General features: G+C 41.2%; 1 protein-coding gene across 2 annotated transcripts in view; it reads right to left on the reverse strand.

The window, feature by feature from the left end:
• Window positions 1-3,201: 3,201 nt before the first annotated feature.
• The window catches only part of Trim36 (tripartite motif-containing 36), a 47,308-nt gene continuing 31,123 nt past the window's right edge, over window positions 3,202-19,386 (reverse strand). For both annotated transcript variants that reach the window (NM_178872.4, NM_001170855.1), the window contains exons 5-10: window positions 16,303-16,398; window positions 13,773-14,026; window positions 13,450-13,574; window positions 10,280-10,570; window positions 7,047-7,344; window positions 3,202-5,669 (exon numbers count right to left, since the gene is read on the reverse strand). In NM_178872.4, coding sequence (NP_849203.2) covers window positions 5,315-5,669; window positions 7,047-7,344; window positions 10,280-10,570; window positions 13,450-13,574; window positions 13,773-14,026; window positions 16,303-16,398 — 1,419 coding nt within the window. In that variant the 3' untranslated portion in view covers window positions 3,202-5,314. The remainder of the gene's footprint in view (window positions 5,670-7,046; window positions 7,345-10,279; window positions 10,571-13,449; window positions 13,575-13,772; window positions 14,027-16,302; window positions 16,399-19,386) is intronic.

A 19,386-nucleotide genomic window follows, 5' to 3' on the forward strand; every position in this document is an offset into this window, starting at 1 on the left:
GCCCAAGAGGAACATGACTAGTGACATCTCAGGGTAGTAAACAAAATAGCACAGAGGGTTGATATATGCCCAGCTGTAATGCTTTAAATCTTAAGGGTTTTGTGTCTTTTATTTGGGAATTAAATGATCTAATGACATTTACCTCCACACTCCCCAGCCCCCACTCAACCTCCTTACCAGGCCAGTGAGAAGGTTGGAGTCACTACCAAATCCTGCAGCCTGTGACTTTGACTGGACTCGTACTTCAGCGGCTTATAATTTCAGCCAGGTGACCTGGCCAGATGGGCACTTTTCCTGATCTAATTCATGCCTGGGTGTATCAGTAATGAGCCTAGTGAGAATTTCTGCATCTTGTGAAAGGTAGAAACTCAACCAAGGCAGCATTCTCTGCCTTGAAGTCTCCATTTTTACTGTTGTCAGGGGCGGGGAGAGAAAGTTAGTATATCCTATCCTGAGACCTCTCCAGTTCCATAAAGGGCCTTTGAAAGCATAAAATAACTTCAGCTCTCAAGCTGCAAAATCAACCAACTGTGCACAGGTTAAACAAGCTTTGATGGATGTGTCTAAGGATTCTGGTTATTGTGGTCTTGGTTGGATTAAAAACTAGTGACATAAAAAAAATCATTGGGAGAATTACAGAAATGAAAGACAATTAAGACTATGCACACGTGTGAAAATTCTGAGCTGGAGATGTCACTCAGTGGTAGTTAGTGTGCTTGTCTGGCTTGTGTAAGCTCATGGCTTCAACGCCCAGCACCATGGTGCTCATGAGGGGTGGGGGGACGCTTTAAGTCTTTTATAATTTAGGGTAAAGGAAGAGTATAATTGAATAAGCCAACAATAAAGTCAGATCTAGGAACACTGCCACAAATGTACATGCATCTCCAATAATGACAGAGCGCTACTGGGATTAATTCTGCCTATTGAAGACAATGGAATTCCTTGCTGGAATGGAATGGATCTAACAATTCCATCCACTTGAGAACTGCTCACCAAGATGGAATACACTGAGCAGCTGTGTTCTGGGGAGGAGAATGACTCCTCTGTGGAGGTACAGAGGGGAGGCTGACAGCATGTATTAGGCTTCAGTGAAAAGGTTTTAGGCTTCAGTGAAAACTTAGGAAATGCAATTGAAAGGAGGGCTTCCTTGAAGCTGACCTCACAGTATTTACAAGGAAGGTCCAAATTAGCTCTCAAAGTAGTTCTGAGTTGCCTTGGACTTTGAGCAAAGATTTGATTCCACCATTGTATCTAATACAGGGGCGAGATGGGACTTTGCAAGTATAGTGCAGGGATTACAAGGGCACCTTGCTGTTTAAAACAAGGGCTCAGCTCAGATCTTCCACTACAGGTGTTTGCTTGGCTTTGCCTCTTCTCCATGAACTAGATGTACTGGCTGGTTTTGTGTATCAACTTGACACAGGCTGGAGTTATCACAGAGAAAGGAGCTTCAGTTGGGGAAGTGCCTCCATAAGATCCAGCTATGGGGCATTTTCTCAATTAGTGATCAAGTGGGGAGACCCCTTGTGGGTGGTGCCATCCCTAGGATGGTAGTCTTGGGTTCTATAAGAAAACAAGCTGAGCAAGCCAGGGGAAGCAAGCCGGTAAGGAACATCCCTCCATGGCCTCTGCATCAGTCCTGTTTCCTGACCTGCTTGAGTTCCAGTCCTGACTTCCTTTGGCGATGAACAGCAATGTGGAAGAGTAAGCCAAATAAACCCTTTCCTCCCCATCTTGTTTCTTGGTCATGATGTTTGTGCAGGAATAGAAACCCTAACTAAGACACTAGAGTTGGTTATTTGCAAAATATATCGACAATTGACTAAAAGATTTGCTGGGTGGGATTAATCACTTCAAATGCTTATCTGCTGAGTACCCATTCCAGGCTTTATGCTAACAGCTTTCTGTGCACCCTATTTTAACTCTGGTAGCGATTTAAGAGAAGTGTATCAGTTGCCCATTTCAAAGGACAGGAGATTGAGAGATCAAAATCAGCTTTCAACAAGCTCTTCAAGTTATCTGTGTTCACTGGGAAGCAAGCGTCATGAGCTATCAGCCAATCTGGTCATGGTCAGGTTTACTACCTAAGTTCTTACATTTACTCCACAGGAGCTGCTTTTCAGTGTTATGTAATAACAAAAAAATCGACCAGAACCCTACTATCCTGCTTTCCCGGAAAACAGGTCAGGCTTTTTAATTAACAAACTGAAGTAACCTCAGATTATTAATACAACCCTCCAATGGGGAGTGGATGAGCAAGTCATTATGAAAAAAAAAAAACAAACCCTCAGTCCTGTTGTCTGAAAACCAGCTAAAGATTGAGTCAAAAGGCAGACAGGCAAATCCAGGGTTGTGCAAGGTGTGGTTTATTAAAATCGTATGGAGAGTTTAGTACGTCTTAAGTGGTGGCAAGTGCGTCTCTACACTCCAAGGTAGGAGGAAGGAATTTATGGAAAATAAGACAAAGATGAGTGGAATCCAGCCTTAATGTACTTGGCCTTTAAAAATAAAAAAAGTTAACAGTTAAGAAACCATCTAGAGTCAGCTAAGAGCTAAGGTGCTTGCTGCCAGTCTGGAGATCTGAGTTTAAAAATCCAGGTTAGATACTGTGAAAGAAAAGAACTGACTCTCCATAGCTTGTTCTCTGATACACACACACACACACACACACACACACACACACACACACACACACCTGCACGTAAGCACACAGGCAAACCTGGTAAAATGTAATCAACTGTGGACCAGAAATGACAATATAAGCAGACAATTGAAATAGATCAGCTGCATCATACTAGAATTAAATAAATGTTCAAAATAATAAACTAACATATGAGGTTAAGAGTACTGTGGACTGGAGAGATGGCTCAGCAGTTAAGAGCACTGACTGCTCTTCTGAAGGTCCTGAGTTCAAATCCCAGCAACCACATGGTGGCTCACAACCACCTGTAATAAGATCTGACTCCCTCTTCTGGAGTGTCTGAAGACAGCTACAGTGTACTTACATGTAATAAATCAATAAATCTTTAAAAAAATAAATAAAAATAAGAGTGAGTACTGCTGGTCCAGGAGTCTCCAGTTCCTTTCCACGAGTGCTGGGTAGATCACAATCACCTCTAACTCTGGCGCCAGGGCATCCGCTACTTCTGGCCTCCATGGGCGCTCACATCCATGTGTACATGCACATTCGCATACATGTAATTAAGAATAAATCTTTTTTAATTAAAAAAATTAACATGTGCCACAAAGCATCTTATAGTAAGTGTTCTGTTTCGGTTTTCCACAAAGCAGAGTAAAAAATCCCTGTAGTGCAGACTTGAATAACTACACTTGGCTTCCCTTTATTTATTTATTTTTTATTAAAAATTGAAATTCCACTAAGCAATTTCTATAGAGTGATACAGTGTTTGAACAGCTTCCTTCTCTGACTCCTGTTAAAGCTTTATATTTTAAAACGTCTACAGGACATGTGCTCACATGAGTATTGAGTATCACACTAACCCACACACGGGTGACACTAGCAGCTTTATTGCACAATGACCCAGGTAACACTGCACATTCTCTCTGTTTCCTATGTCATAAAGTGCTACATATAAATGGGAGAGGAAGGACAATCACTAAACACAAATCCTCCACACCTTTCTACACGAGCTTAGGGGTGTGTGTGTGTGTCAGTCAGTGCTGCGTCAGACGCAGTGTGATTGGCCTAACAGGCTTCCATTAAAAATAATCAAATAGAGCCGGGCAGTGGTGGCACACACCTTTAATCCCAGCACTTGGGAGGCAGAGGCAGGCAGATTTCTGAGTTCAAGGCCAGCCTGGTCTACAGAGTGAGTTCCAGGACAGCCAGGACTACACAGAGAAACCCTGCCTCGAAAAAATAAATAAAATAAACAGCTTTGGTTATTCTACTAAAATGTTAACATTCCATACATGATCAGTGCTGAAAACATGTCTTAGTGTCTGGACATTTTAACTTTTAAAAAGGCAATTCAAATAATCAGAAGGTAATTTTGCAGAAATTAACATTCAATGTAGAAAAGATATAAAAACTGACTAGACACATCCTTGTGATTTTCCATATTATTTCCTAGGAATTTTGTACTTTACTGATTCACACTACAAGTGCTTATGACCACACAATGAGCCCACAAATAATGCCATCCAACTGGACAGTAGTAACATGTAACATGTCTGGTATTTCAATGCTGCTGAAAATGGGCAGTGAACTTCTCAGATTTGTAAACAAAAACCATAAAACCCTGATGTACAACATAAGTACCAAACCCATAAAATTCACAAGACACAAAGAGACACGTGTTCACTATCAGTCCATCTTCCCTAGTAATTCTGAAAAATAATTCTTTGCTATAAATATGAATATTTTCTAAAGTAAGAAAATTTGAAGATAACATTTCCTGGAAATAATTATATTGTAGTGAAAAGTTGCACGGGTTCAAGAACCCTGTGTTTTTATATGAAACGATGCTTGTTACATGTGCCAGACAATGGGCATTACAACAAGGACACTGTTAGAGATGTCCTTACTAATACAGTCTGTGGTCTACAGGGAAAAAAGCAGTATTCATTTGCCAGGCGATGAATATTCTCAGTAGTTACACACTTTAAAATACACAACTTTCTACTTAAATATACTACCATTTTATGGCCTTTGTCATTTTACCTATCTATAAATTTATTTTTCTATTAACATCAAATGCAAGACACATGGCTTAGTACTAGTTTCTATCAGTAAGCATTCAAAAATATCTTCTCTTTGGACATGAACATGATACAAAATGAAAAGGAAAAAAAAAAAAACAAGCTCAAAGAACCACAATAAATACTTTGTATCCCACCCCAGCCCCCAAACAAAGGGACATGAATAACCAATTAGACTTACATCAATTAGAGTCCCTGTGGCCAAAGAGAAGGACTTCCATTGTAAAGTTATCTATTCTAGACCAGTTAAGACAGAAAGCCTCCACTCCCACCATTTGTAATAGGTAGGACAATGACGTGGAAGAGACAAGGTTGTGAAGTCCTTCTGAGTTTTAAGAACCATACACTAGCTGGGGATGGTGGTGCCCACCTATAATCCTAGCCCTCCAGAGGCTATAACAGAACAGAGTTTGAGGCCCGCCTGGACTACACAGCAAGACCCTGTGTGTCACAGCAGGACAAGACAAAACAAAGAATCACACAGTACAAACAGGTGTGGTGACAGAGACGTAAATGATATGTAATTAGATTAACATCAAGGCATGGCTTTGTTCACGGTTCTTATCCTCATCAGTCACGTGGGGTGTCCAAGCTACACATCCTCTTCATATTCCAGATACTTTGCTGTGATGGCTTCCTCAAGCTGAATTCCTCCGCTGCCCATCAAGGCAAAGGCCGGATACATTGTATGCGAACAGTCCACCTGGCGCTCATACAGGCATTTCATGTGGTCCATATCATAGAAGCTCACTTTGCCTTTATCACAGTCAAGGAAAATCCCTATACTCGTTGGCATGGGGAGAACTCTGTTTTCTGGTTCATTAGAGGAAGTAGGTGACTTGGGTATAAAAAATTTCTTCATGCCTATAGTAACTAATGTAAAGGGCTGTGAAGAATCAAAACAGGCGTCCTCGCTTCCACTGTCATGTCCACTGTCTTGCTCATATCTACAACACAACAATAAACACAGTGACTCACCTCCAGCCACAGTCTCGCAGGGTCTTCAACATACTCAAAAAATAATGCACACTGCTCTAAAGTTAACACACACACAAATGTTCCATGAACACACCTAAAGCACAGACTATAAGTTGTCCTGCAGAGTTGTCCTCTGTGCTCAGTGTCAAATTCACCACAGTAGCATCCATTTTTATCTAAATTTAAATACAAATAGCAACTTAAAAGCTTATTTCCATTGGAAAGAAATCAGAAGAATCGAGGAGCCTAATTTGAGATTAAATATGTATGGTAAGTCATAAAATAAAAAGAACTACGCTCTTATCTGTGAGATAAGTAAATAATCAGGCACTCAGGAGCACAAGATAAGAGCATGGTTCACTGTCCTCTGGAAACCCCTATTTCCTGGTTGTGATTTCCACATCAACTAAGAATAGTGAAATTGGTTTTTCCTTTTGTGACACATGAAAAGTGTGAAAATAGAAAATTCTGATACACAAGTCTTCCATTCTTCCCCGTGTACAGCTTGTCTTTTTATATATCTTGAATCATAGTGCATCAATATTTTACTGTTTTTTTTTAATTTGGCTTCTTTTATTTCTCATGCTGTCCAACTCTTACACATCAACACAAATACTTCACCATCGGTAAAACATTTACCATTTACAATATTCACACCTGAGCATACTATTGTGTTTCATTAGCCCTTTACCTAGGATAGCTCATTAGTAGGTCATTATTTGTGCACAACATTTGCCCTATCATTCATTATAACATGTTAAGCATTCATGTTTAACCATTCAGATTGAATGTTTAAAACAAAACAAAACAAAACAAAACAAAACAAAAACACTATTTTCTAAGCCAGTTCATCTTATCCTCATTTAAGGGAAACTAAATTACATAATTTTCATTATTCACTATCTTAAGAAATTTACCTGCTGAAGAAACACACATAGCACATAAGGACCAGTGGGAAAGTTTTAAGAAGCTATGTAAATAAACTAGATAACAACTGTGACACAGAAGTTAAAGGTGTTTCACTGGATGGGTGTTTTAACAAACATTTTGGCAACTATGGGAAACTTTCAAAATTTAAGCTGTGAAGCTGTGTCATAAGCAAGAGGAATTCAAAACAGACTAGCTTCCTCATAGAAAATTAAATGTTAATTATTCTGTGAATGGATACAAGATACCGTGACTAAGACCTTTCCTAAGACAGCCACAGGATAGAGCCAATCACCTGGGTCTGAGAAGCGAGTGTTCCAACTGTAATGAACCAGGGTGTGTTCAGGGTGATCTTGGGCTACGCTAATATTTAGTTTTAAAGTAGTTGTCAAGTTCTCCATAGAGGGAAAAAAACATACCTTGGACTAGCTGCATCTCGGGGAGAGCGCAGCCACTCTTGCAGTTTGTCGCTGGAAGCAACTCCCACTTTCACCAGGTATGAATACGGTTCCACGCGGCAGGCCCAGAAGTGTTTACCTTTCGTGACTCCGACATCCCCGATGATGTAGTCTAAGCTTGTGTAATGGCCCACTTGGATGCGCTCCGCAGCCAGGAGGACGTTAAATCCAGCTCTGCTCTCCACCCGGTCTCTCTTCAGGTTCAGCAAGAGGTGCTCAGTGTTGTAGCCACACTTCTCATCGAACAGGAAACTGAAAACTGAGCGGAGGCTGAAATTATTCTCACAGCAATCTGAGCGACATCCTCCAGGATTTCCATAGTTTAAAGCTGCATCTGATAGCTTAGATGCAGGGATGCTGTCATACTATGCCAGACAACGACAGCAACCAAATAGTACAACTCCAAAGCGGCAGTACATTCTAGAATATTCTAGATCCCTGAAGAGCTTCAGAAATAACCAAAGCAGAGGAAAATGTTCTATATAGCTGTGAATGTTTATGAATATATACCTTGGGGTCAGCAGCATTTACTATATATAGAATGTACTTGACCAATCATCCATTTTCTAAAAATATTTATTTTATTATTTTTAATTATTGGGAGAGGTCGGTTATGTGCACATGAGTGGCAGGTGCCCGTGAGGTCAGGAACTTTGGATTCCCAGGAGCTGAAACTAAGAGGTGGTATATATTTCTAAATAGACTAAACTTTCTTAACTTGAAAATTTGTAAGATATTTTCCCTTATCAGTCAATGCAACAGATGTGAGAAAGATGGTCCTTTCTCTGAAAACATCATGGGTTTCCAGTTTGGAGAGGTTTGCATCCAGCACAAAGATTTAATAAAAGATTCATCTAAACTCTAAATTTCCATATTTATAGAATGGAGCTAACTCAACTGTTTCAAATATAACATTTGTAGCTAGTCAATGCATACACAACAAAAATATCCATCTGCAGAATAATGGATAAAGAAAATATGGTAGAAGTACAGGATCTGTTACCAAACTTTAAAAATGGAAATCCTGACACAGTACAACACAGACAACACAAAATAAGCCAGATGCAAAATGACAGATGCTGCAAAGTCTACTCTCCTGAAGAACCCAGATAGTCTAATCCTCAGAGAGAAAGAAGAGAGACTACCAGTGTCTACGGGGAGAGGCCTGAAGAGTTGTTTATGGGATCCTGAGTTTTCAGGGGAGATTTACATTTTTTTCTGAAGATGTGAACGGTGCTACTGTACATTCTCTGTACAATAATGAATGTACTTTCTACCACTAAACTGTATGCTTACAATAGTACATCTACCTTTATTATATGACACTTAAAAAAAAATGGCTGCCAGCAAGCTAAACCCAGTCCCCGTATACAGGCAGATCCTTCTCTTTGGTGATGGCTAGTGTCCTGGCATAGTTATTCCTGATTCATTTCCATCTCTATATCTCCTACTTTGCACAGTAAATCTGAATGGTCCCACTACTTACATGGCTTCTCGCAGAGAGAAACATAAAACTCTAGCATGCCTTCTCCTCCCCCCTATATAGCCACTACTAGAAACAGCATCCTTATTTGGAATTATCTTTCTGCTTTCAGAGACCAGAAACTCAAAAACTTAAAAATAGCATATAGCATTAAATGCCTACTAGACACTTGAAAATTCACCCTTTCTATTGGTTTTAATAACGCTCAAGAGAAATAATTATAGCCAACCCTATGTATCTGTGGTGGTTTAATAGGGTGCCCCACCCCCAGACTCATGTATTTGAATACTTGGCCCATAGGGAGTGGTACTATTAGGAGGTGTTGCCTTATTGGAATAAGTGTGACCCTGTTAAAGGATGTGTGCCACTGCTGAGGTGGGCTTCAAGGTGTTACTTATGTTCAAGCTATACTCAGTGTGGTGCACAGCCTCTCATTACTGCCCTCGGACCAAAATGTAGAACTCTCAGCTCCTTCTCCAGCACCATGTCTACCTGGATGCTGCCATGCTTCCCACCATGATGATAATGGACTAAACCTCTGAAACCAGCCCCAACCAATTAAATGTGTCCTTTTTAAGAGTTGACAGTGGTCATGGTGTCTCTTCACAGCAATGACACTCTTAAGACAATATCTATGTTATAAATATTTTTTAAACCACAATATTTCTGAAAAGCACACACCCCATTTTTATATTTGGACAAAAAAGGAAAGGAAAGACAGAATTCAGAAAATATGGGTATATAAGGCACTAAAACAGGGGTAGGGTCCATGGCCTACAAAAACAACTGAGTTTGTCTGAGGCAGTGATGGGCAGGGAAAAATGGTTCCCACTACCGTGAGTCAGAACAACTGTACTTCTAAGCATCCCCCATCTATGAAAACACTGCAGTAGGCTCCAACTAACCTGTATGTCCTTCCTAGCCAGTAAAGCTCTTCAACCTGTCTAATAAATAACAAGTAATGTCAACATATCCTGAAGAGAGAGCTGGGGCAATGTGAAACAAGGAGCTTTCTATATAGAAGAAAAGCTTGCAATGTGGTCCTAAAGTATGCCTTCTGCCCTCGTGTGCCCTCCTGTGCCCTCGTGTGCCCTCGTGTGCCCTCCTGTGCCCTCGTGTGCCCTCTTGTGCCCTCGTGTGCCCTCGTGTGCAGAGAAGCAGACCTGGAGAGAAAACCTGGGCAAGTCAGACAAATCATGCCAACGAATTTAAAAAATAACTATCAATACCCTATATGTTAGACATTGCCATTAACTGATCATGAACCATGCTACTGTTTTATGGTTTGGGCTCTTTGCTTTGAGACAGTCTTACGATTTTGCACTTAGATGGCCTAGTACTCACTATGCAGACCAGACTGGCTGTCTAAGTACTGGAATTAAAGGCATGCTCTCCCAAGCTCAGCCAAGCATGCCATCTTAATAGTTTAAAATAGCACTCATACCACTTTGATGCCAATTTAGCCCCAATCGTTAACATGTCTTTTTTTTGGAGGGGGGGGGGGGTCTGATATCAATCAAAATCTAATACAGCCTATGAAGTGATATTTGTCAACTCAGGCCATTTCTAAATCTCACCCAAGTGTGTAATCTATTTGTCTAGAGTTTTTCCAAAGCACAAAGCTGGTTTCAAAGTAGGTCTACCCTATGGAGACACTCTACACTTCTGGGCCTCTCCCCTTCTGTGTTCCTGACTCCTGGATTCCCAGTACCTGGAGCTGGAGGAGTATGCAGGATCAATTCTCTGCTGCAGGGACTGCAGATAGAACCCCTGTAAGCTCTCACTCGGAACGCATAGGGACTGTTGCTTTCAAGGTTGGAGACAACTTTACTTGTGCCGTGAACTTCTATCTCATTCCATGATATCATTTCTTCGTCTCTATTAATCTTGCGGTATTCTAGAACATAGCTGTCGGCTTTGTCCTTTTCTGGATGATGCCAGTCTATCAAGGCGTTATTATACACTTTACTCTGTTCCTCGTTGATCTCAGGAATGTCTATGCCTGAAAGAATTATGACATAGAAAACGATGTTAAGACAGCATTTCCCTCCGCAAAAATAAAGTACTGGCAGCTTCTATGATATCCAAGAAATTTCCAGATTTATAATATTAGGCCTAAGGAGACAGTAAACCTCAAATAAGGTAAGTCTGTAATTATAATTGAATTGGAAAAGAAAAACTAAAACAGGATTAAGTGGTATCATTATTAATTCTGAAACACTGGAAATTCTACTTTTTTAAAACCATAGATTTTACCCATCATGAGTCATACCTCTGGAGTTGACATTTTGATGTAACCTTACATAAATCATTTTAGTACTTAAAAATGTTAAAGTTTTGTGATTTTTCAACCAAACTCTAATGAGCATTTTCTTTAATATTTACCAATGTAGACTTTCAAAGTCAAATACTTTTTCTGATGAAGCAGGTGCTGGTGAAGTGCTTACCATGCAAGCCTGAGTGGCCCAGTTCATGTTTCCAGCACCCACAGAAAAGCTGGTAGTGGTGGCAGGTGTCTATTCCACCAGCTCTGGGCCGGGGGTAGGGTGGCGGGGGGGGGGGGGGGGAGGACACAGGTGGATCTCTGAGGCTTGCTGGCCAACTAGGCTACCCAAATTGGTGAACTCTGGGTCCACTGAGGGGCCCTATTTCAAAAGAATCAGACAAATAACTGAGCAATACACGTTACCAACCTCTGGCCTCTGGTCTACACATACACACATGAAATACAACACACACACACACACACACACACACACACTTTTAAAAAGAAAAAGAAAAGAAAACCAGAAACTAAAAAAGGAAAATCAAAAAAAAAAAATATTTAGGCAATTTCAACCGAATCAGTGTAACAGCCTTGTTTAGATCCTGCCAATATTTTGCCATAAGAAATTCCACTGTATGGACCAAGATTTATATACTTAGGGGAAATAGGTTCCTAATATTTTGCTGAAAGCATAATGTTTATAGCCCCCATAGTAGTTCACATTTGTAATCTCTGAACTTAGGGTCACTATAAATACAAGGCCAGCCTGGGCTTCATAATGAATTGCAGATTAGCCTAGGCTATACGGTTTTTCAAAAAAACAAAAATCAAATGTAGACCAACATCACAGCTAAATCTTGGTGCACATGCATAACCTTTCTATACACTAAACTTGGAAGCTTGGATCAGATGGTCTATCAGTAAGGCCTATAAGTTACATGTATGCTGGGTATGACAGACAGCACATGCCTGTAATACCAGCACAGCCAGGAGAATAAATTCAAGGTGTCCCTTGGCTACATACTAAGTTTGAGTTCAGCATGGATAAATTGCATATACACCAGCATGTATGCCCACACACATACCCCCATCTACATCAGACCACACAGGAGGAAATAAAATAAGGGAAGGGCCCCACTTCCTTTCACTTATCCCACAGCCTCGTATAGGCACGAGCCTCTTATAAGGAAGCCCGACAGTGCACTAACATGCCTGAAGATTACACAGCCAAAGTAGGATCAGAAACCACCCCCACAGCATGCTTTAATGTTAAACTAAAAAACTAAACAGGGCCGAATCACAGAGCATTTTCAGCCACATGGTCCCTATAAGGATGGGCATGTAGGGGATATTAAATATATCCACAGGCAGGAAATGCAGGCTTCCCCTGTCTTCTCCCCAGCTTTTTCTTGGCCCTTGGCACTGTGCATAACCCATGTTTACCCACATCGACCTCACCCTTGCAGGGAGCAATGTTTGGATCCATAGGTAAAAACCTTAGACTCAAAAAGTAAGCAGAAAGCAACTGACATGTGCAGAAGCAAGAGTCTCGGAAGTAAATCAGCATTTGACATGAAACAAACACCTACCTGGAAAACTAAACCCATAATAGATAGCAGATGTGGATATACGTATAAAAAGAAGAGGTGCTACTGCAAGCCACAGTTTTTAACCTTTCAGAAGACAAATTTTGTCTTTCGAAAAACAGCTTTTTAAGAATATTTATTTATTTAATTAATGTATATGTGTGCTCTGTCTGCATGCACATCTGCATGCCAGAAGATGGCATCAGATCATATAACAGATGGTTGTGAGCAACCATGTTGTTGCTGGGAACTGAACTCAGGACCTCTGAAAAAGCAGCCAGGGTTCTTGACCACTGAGCCATCTTTCCAGTCTGAAAGCATCTTTTTTTTTTTTTTAATACAGGTTTAAAAACTCTTATGTTTGGGGATTAAGTTGTGTAAGTGAATGCCACTTCTGAGGCCAGAAGCTACCAGAGCCCCTGGAGCTGGCACTATGGTGGCCGTGAGGCACTTGATGTGGGAGCTGGGAATCAAACTCTGGTCCTTAGCAAGAGTACTTGCTGTTAACCACTGAGCATCTGGCTAGCACTTAGTCTGTGGTGCTTCAACTTCACATGAAGAGAAACCTCTGCAAGGCAAATGTATTAAGATGTGAGAATGGAAGGAAGCCCTCCTTGTGATGGGGTGGCCTGTGAGGGTGTTTCTAAGAGTCAGCTGTTGAAGTCAGGACCCTCCTACAGCAGTCCTCAGAAGATTGACTATATAGAGAGACTCGGCCTTCAGAAAGGGTATAAAATCAAGCTGAGATCTTCACAGAGGGCCCTAATTCAATATATGGCTGGAAATCAGAATAGACTTAAAGCCAGAATTCACGAACTAACGATATCATAAGCTTATAATTTTAGACCAATGTAATGTGTAATGCCACGTACACAATGTTTAAAAAGCCAGGGGTACAGTTTTGTACATGGAAACTCAAGTTCCAGGATAGATGATCAAGAGCAATGTATGTCAAAGGGGAAGGGATGTGCATCTGCGGTACACACACAGCCCGGGGGGGGGGGGGGGAGCACGGCTTTCACCACTTACCACTGGAGAAAAAGGACAACTCTCCAAGCACCTCTGTTTGTTTCGATATGTTAACAACATAGTCTTCAAAAGAAGCCTGGGCTGCAGGTCTAAAGCTCTTCAGGGACTCCGTAGCTTTCTGTATTCTGTGGGCAGACAAATGTCACGTAAAAGCCATTCTTTGAAAAGGCAAGTCACACTAAACACTGGCAACAGGGCAGGCCAAGGAAATGGACACTGCATTCAGAACCCAGGACGCGGCAGAGCCAGGCTGCTCCTTAAGCCACCCCCAGGAGCTACACGGCCAGCGGAGGTTTTCAGAAGCCAAGGAGCCAAGCAGGTACCTGAGATGGAGCTGCTTCGCCGTCTGCACAAAGCAAGACTGATCCGTCTCCTTCAGCACTTCCTGAGCATACCCCACGAGCCCGTTATTCTCTAGAAGGCCTTGGTACTCTTCCATCTGAGTGTGAAACTTGTCTAGTCTTAGTTTCTTAGAGGCATCTATGGCTTTCAGAACAGACGACTTCCTGTCTTCCAGGATTTCAAAGAGCTTTTCAAAATGCGCCAGCGCTTCTTCCTTCGCCCTCTCTCCGTTGCACTAGTGTAAACCACACACACGTGTTACCTCGTGCTGAACCCAATCTCTCCATTGCACGAGTATAGAACACACGCATTATCTTAGCCAGAAACCCCATCGAGGTCTTCTCCTGACACCCTACATAATATCAACAAAACGAGGCCGGATGTTGGAAAGAAAAATTTTTGTCTGCTTCCAAAAATCTTCAAAGCAGTAGCTTGGGGTGAGGCACATAAAGAACAACTGTCGGCTTCCGTTTCTATTTGCTTTGTGACGTCAGAACTTTGTACCATTAAAATCCGGCAACAGAAAAATGATTCGATCAAATGAGAAGCAATTTTCAGTGATAAAACTGGTTAAAGGCAGAACGGAACTGACTTAACCACAAATGTAGCAAGAGCACAATTCTGGAGAGTCTGCAACTCATCTCAAATTCAGGAATACTTCTAAATACAGGAGGCTATCCTAACGCTACATTGCAGCCACAGAACTATAAGCAACGTTCTCAAGGTCTTTAAAATGAATTTTCTTTAATCCTTACCCAGCCATGTGCTTGTGGGCTAAGCTGTAGCTGAGTGTGAGCTCTGGATTCGGTGCCCATCACTCTCCCTCCCCCATGCAAAATATAATAGAAATTACTCAGACTCTTATGCGGATGATTAAGGATTGTTTACATGAAAAGCATACTACTGTGTCACATACTCTAAACATTCTTATCACTGCATAATTTTTTTTCCGTTTCATAAAACAAACTATCTGCACTACATATTATAAACATGTTGATTTGGGGTTTTGTTTTGTTGTGTTGTTTTGTTTTGTTTACATAACCTGGCTGGCCTCAATGTTAATCCTCCTGCCTCACCCTTCCTAGTGCTGAGATTCCATGTCTGTGTCACCCTGCCTGGGCCAAATGATTTGAATTTTTATAAAATCAGGGCTCAGGTGACTTTGAAAGACTCCAGTGAGCGCTGGGATTGTCCATCACAACAGATCTAACAGCAAAGTCTTCAGGGACAAGCACTGCCAGGGACACTGCTGGGACACTGCTGAATTCCCAGCATCCTCTGCGCTGGGAAAGGAATGCTGTTCAGACTCCATTGTTAACCCCATCAGTTCAAGTTTGGTTTTGGTGGTTTTTTTTTTTTTTGGTTTTTAATGTAACATACAAAGTGATGGGGTTTATTATATTTTCGTATTTGCCAATATACTTTGTTCTAGTTCAGTTTTTAAAGGAAAAGTTCAGAGGACAGTAAGACTCTCTCAATGGTTTTCCACATTAAGCTCAGAAATATGCATAGATAAAAATTATGATTGCAGATACAAAACTGCCTCATCATCACTGAGGAAGCATTAAGGATGGAAACACACATGGCATTAATTTGCTTGGAGTGGGGCGGGGATAAGACAGAGTTTCTCTGTGTAGCCTGTAGACCAGCAGAACATTCAGATAAAAGCACATTACTGTCTATCAGCAGCCACCTTATAACCTCTGCAGTGCTGATTCTCCCTCAAGGAGGACAACTTTATGAAATTTTAAAATATAATCCAATCTCATTGCTTGGCCACTTAAATATATATATATATATATATATATACATATATATATATATATATATATATATATATGCTGTATATGAATGTTTTGCCTGCATATGTCTGTGTACCATGTAGATGCCTGGAACTGGAGCTACACATGGCTGTGAACCACCATGTAGCGTTGGAAATTGAACCCAGGTGCTCTAGAAGCAACCAGTGCTCCCAACCATCACAAAACCATCTCTGCAGTCTGCTCTGGACAATGTCTATAAATGTCCTCACGGCATCATTCCTTCCATACGATGTATGGCAGGATAGACCTAGACGATCTAGTATTAGCTCCAATAGTCTCATCACAAATTGTATACCACTGTTGATGGACATTTGGGTTGTTTCCACCTTATGGCTGCAAATAAAGCAAGCATGAACACTCATCTCTATGTATATAAGCAAGTCTGAACATGTATTGAGAAGGACCTGGGATTGTAGATAACCTGGGCCTATCACATACAGTAGCCTTTCAAAGGCTATCTGTTCATGTTCACATGCGGTCAGTGTTGAAAGCTAATCTTCCCTGCTCCTCCTGAACACTGATCACTCTGGAGTCTATTCTGCATGTGTTTCCATGAGTTCTAGGGACACAGGGATGCGAGGTCACATGACTCCCAGCTCAAAGAACACATTCAGGATGTTATGAACAAACAAGACAACGTCTGGATGACTGCACTCTAGAAAGGCACTCTGACCAGCTCACAACTTACCTCTGTCTCTTTCATTAGCAAGTTTAGTTCAGAAATTTGACTCTTCACCTGGCTTTCCTTGCCAATAAGGAAATCAATGTCTTTTGAAAGTTTCTCCTGTGGAAACACACAGAACACAAATATAAAAATAACTCAACAAAGACTTAATGCAATTTTGTAAATTACATGGTGCTCTTCCTTCCTGACGAAGGATCAGCAAAACCAGTTATGGTGATTAGCTCAAGGTAAATATTTACTGGCCTTAGCACATAGGTTCAAGGTCATCTGAAAGGTTAAGTGAAGGTCAGGGGTGGGGGTGGGGAGGAAGGGGTGACAGTCAAAAATTCCAAATGTGCAAGTAGAACTTTTCATTGTTTAGCACTCTCAGAATTCTTGATTCTAAGGCTTCTAAGCAAACCGAAGGTCAAATAGTATAGCAGCTCAAATAGTATAGTCTTCCCTCACATTTCACAATTTACACACACACACACACCAGAAAAAATACCAAAGATCAATCCAAAATAATCCCAGCTCATTCCATCCTTGCTATTCATTCACTGTAGACTGGTAAAAAAACATGGATTTTCAACTAATTTGTTTGTAAATTAGCTATTCTGAACACTATAATTTCTCAGAGAAATTACATCGCAGGTTTTGGTGTAATCTCTAGTTTTGTCTAAAAAATATATGTTTTGAATAATTTTCTGAATCTGGAATCTATTTTTAAAAAGCAAAAACCACTTGAGAGCACTTTGGTAGGACTACCAAGTCACAACAGAAAACTGTATTAAGTCTAAATGAAAATGAGAAAGGCCAGGAAGCACCTCCCAGGGCTTAGTCGGTCTGATGCTCAGGAGGAGTGCTCTCCTGGATGCTAACTGCTGCTCACATGAAATGTGAAGTGAGGGCAAGAAGAGAGACAACTTGGTGTTTAAGAATTCAAGAAGTAAGTCTCTGATCTACTTTATCTTCCTCTTTATACTGGAGAGTGAAAGAGGATGTGTACAGAAATAGATGTGACTGGCTCTGCAGGACCCATGTCAGTCTCAGAGGGACACCCAGCAACCAGATACATAGAAGCCCTCTGGGAGTGCTCACTGCAGAAAGAGGAAGTGGCCGACAAGAAAGGAGCAAGATTTCTGGACACAAATGTCAAAATGAGTTGGGAATCTAGCTTAGGGAAAGAGCACGTTCCAAGCATGTGCGAAGTCTTAGATGAATCTGCAGCGTCCATATCAATCAACTGTAAGAGCCAGACATGGCTGTACAATCCTGTAATCCTTGAGAGAGAGAGACAGACAGACAGACAGAAACAAAGAAAAGAAAATGGGACTTTACAGGCTAATAATCCTACAAAGAGATAGAAAATCTTCCATTTTGACCAAGCATTTTACCCATCCAAAGAACCCAGAGTTCGTAAGGTACAAATACCACAGTCAATCGCTGAACCAGAAACCTACTCATAATTAAGTAACATAACCGCTCTCCAGGATTAGGGAGTATTTAACTTCACACTGCAAGCCAGATGCCAAGTCTAACACTGTCCCTGAAAAGCACATACTGGGGACACAAGCAGGAGCACAGACACTGTTTTTTCTTGACTACAGTGACAGAGCTGCATCTGCCCCGCCCCCCATTGTCCACCCTTTGTATGCTCAAAGCAGCTAGTCATGGTCATTGCCCCCAAGCCCCAAAAAATCAGTCAGGGTGATGTCTGAGAGAAGGGATGGAGAGACTAGGAGATAAGACTTCCTGGTAGGCAGACATATAGGGAGAAGGACCATGGCTTGGTAATAAAAGTATCGAATCTCCAAGATGGCCAGCCTCTTCTTCAATTTTTTGACTTGAGACAAAACCCTGGCAGCTTTGTCTGACACCAGAAGACATACTGCTGGACATACAAGGAGTTCAAGACCAGATCAGAACACGACACGACATACCATCTCAACAGCACCAAAGCCTCTTTCATACGAGTAGTCTAAGAGAGTAATACATAACTAACATGGCTCCTGCACTCAGAATACGCAAGTTTAAAGGTAATATCAGCTTCAAATTGACCAGCCCTAAAGTAGAGGCTTTAGGGAAGAGACTGGATTATTTGTGGGGGAGAAGTTTTTCAAGTCCCCCTCTACTTTGCAGAGGTTGTCTCTCTGTGTACCTACTGCATGTGTGTATTTTTTCATCCACAATAAATGTCCTTACTTGCTAAAACAATATAACCTTTTGGTGTGAATATGAGTGTCCTAAGGACTTGACATGCAACAATTTAAACAGTTTGGCCCATCACAAAGAGGGACTACTCAAGACTCATAAAGTAGACCAATCTCACAAATCTCAGAAAGTTCCTGAAAATTACAAGATTAATCAGACCATCCCTTCCCAAGGTTACACAGTCCTTAACTCTCTCACTAGCCAAGCTGCCTGCAACCCCCAACACGGGGATAAGGGATACAGCTGGCGTGGGCTTTTCAGTGACCCAGCTGTGAGCCATCTGTGCTTCCATAAGTAACCACAATGAGCTCATTAACTTGCCAAATTAGACTCTGCTAGATTGTTCTAGTCTGACATCAATTCAGTGCCTGTCTGAGGTGAGAAGGTACTTATTCGCATCTTCCCAAGAAAGTCACACCACAAAGCTAAGACCCTGTGAAGTAGGAGTAGGCTGGCCTCTATAGCTGTCCCAAAGGTCCTATGAGAGGCTAAGTCCAAGCCAAGTTTAAGAACTATTTTTCCCCTTTATATATCATATCCCAAATAAAAGGCATCAGTGAAACACTAGTAAACACGATGAAGGAAAAGTCATTCAACAACAGCGCCAATCTGTTCCTGTGAGCAGTCTAGGGGAGAAATGCATATCTAGCCTGCCCCCTGCACTCAGAATGCACGAGTTCAAAGGTAATATCAGCCTTGCTTCTTCATCTCTAGAGATGCCCAGAATAAAACCTTTGGACAAACAAATGTGTGGTACTTTCTGTGCAAGGGTAGTGCTTGAAAAAGAACCTACAATGTGGCATATTCAAGCTACTGTCTTATTTTTTTTTCCTTGATGTGATACAGTAACTAAAAGATATAACTTATGGGAAGGAAGGTTTATTTTGGTTCCAT

Source organism: Mus musculus, chromosome 18, assembly GCF_000001635.26.
Source record: "Mus musculus strain C57BL/6J chromosome 18, GRCm38.p6 C57BL/6J".
NCBI classification, from domain to species: Eukaryota; Metazoa; Chordata; class Mammalia; order Rodentia; family Muridae; genus Mus; species Mus musculus.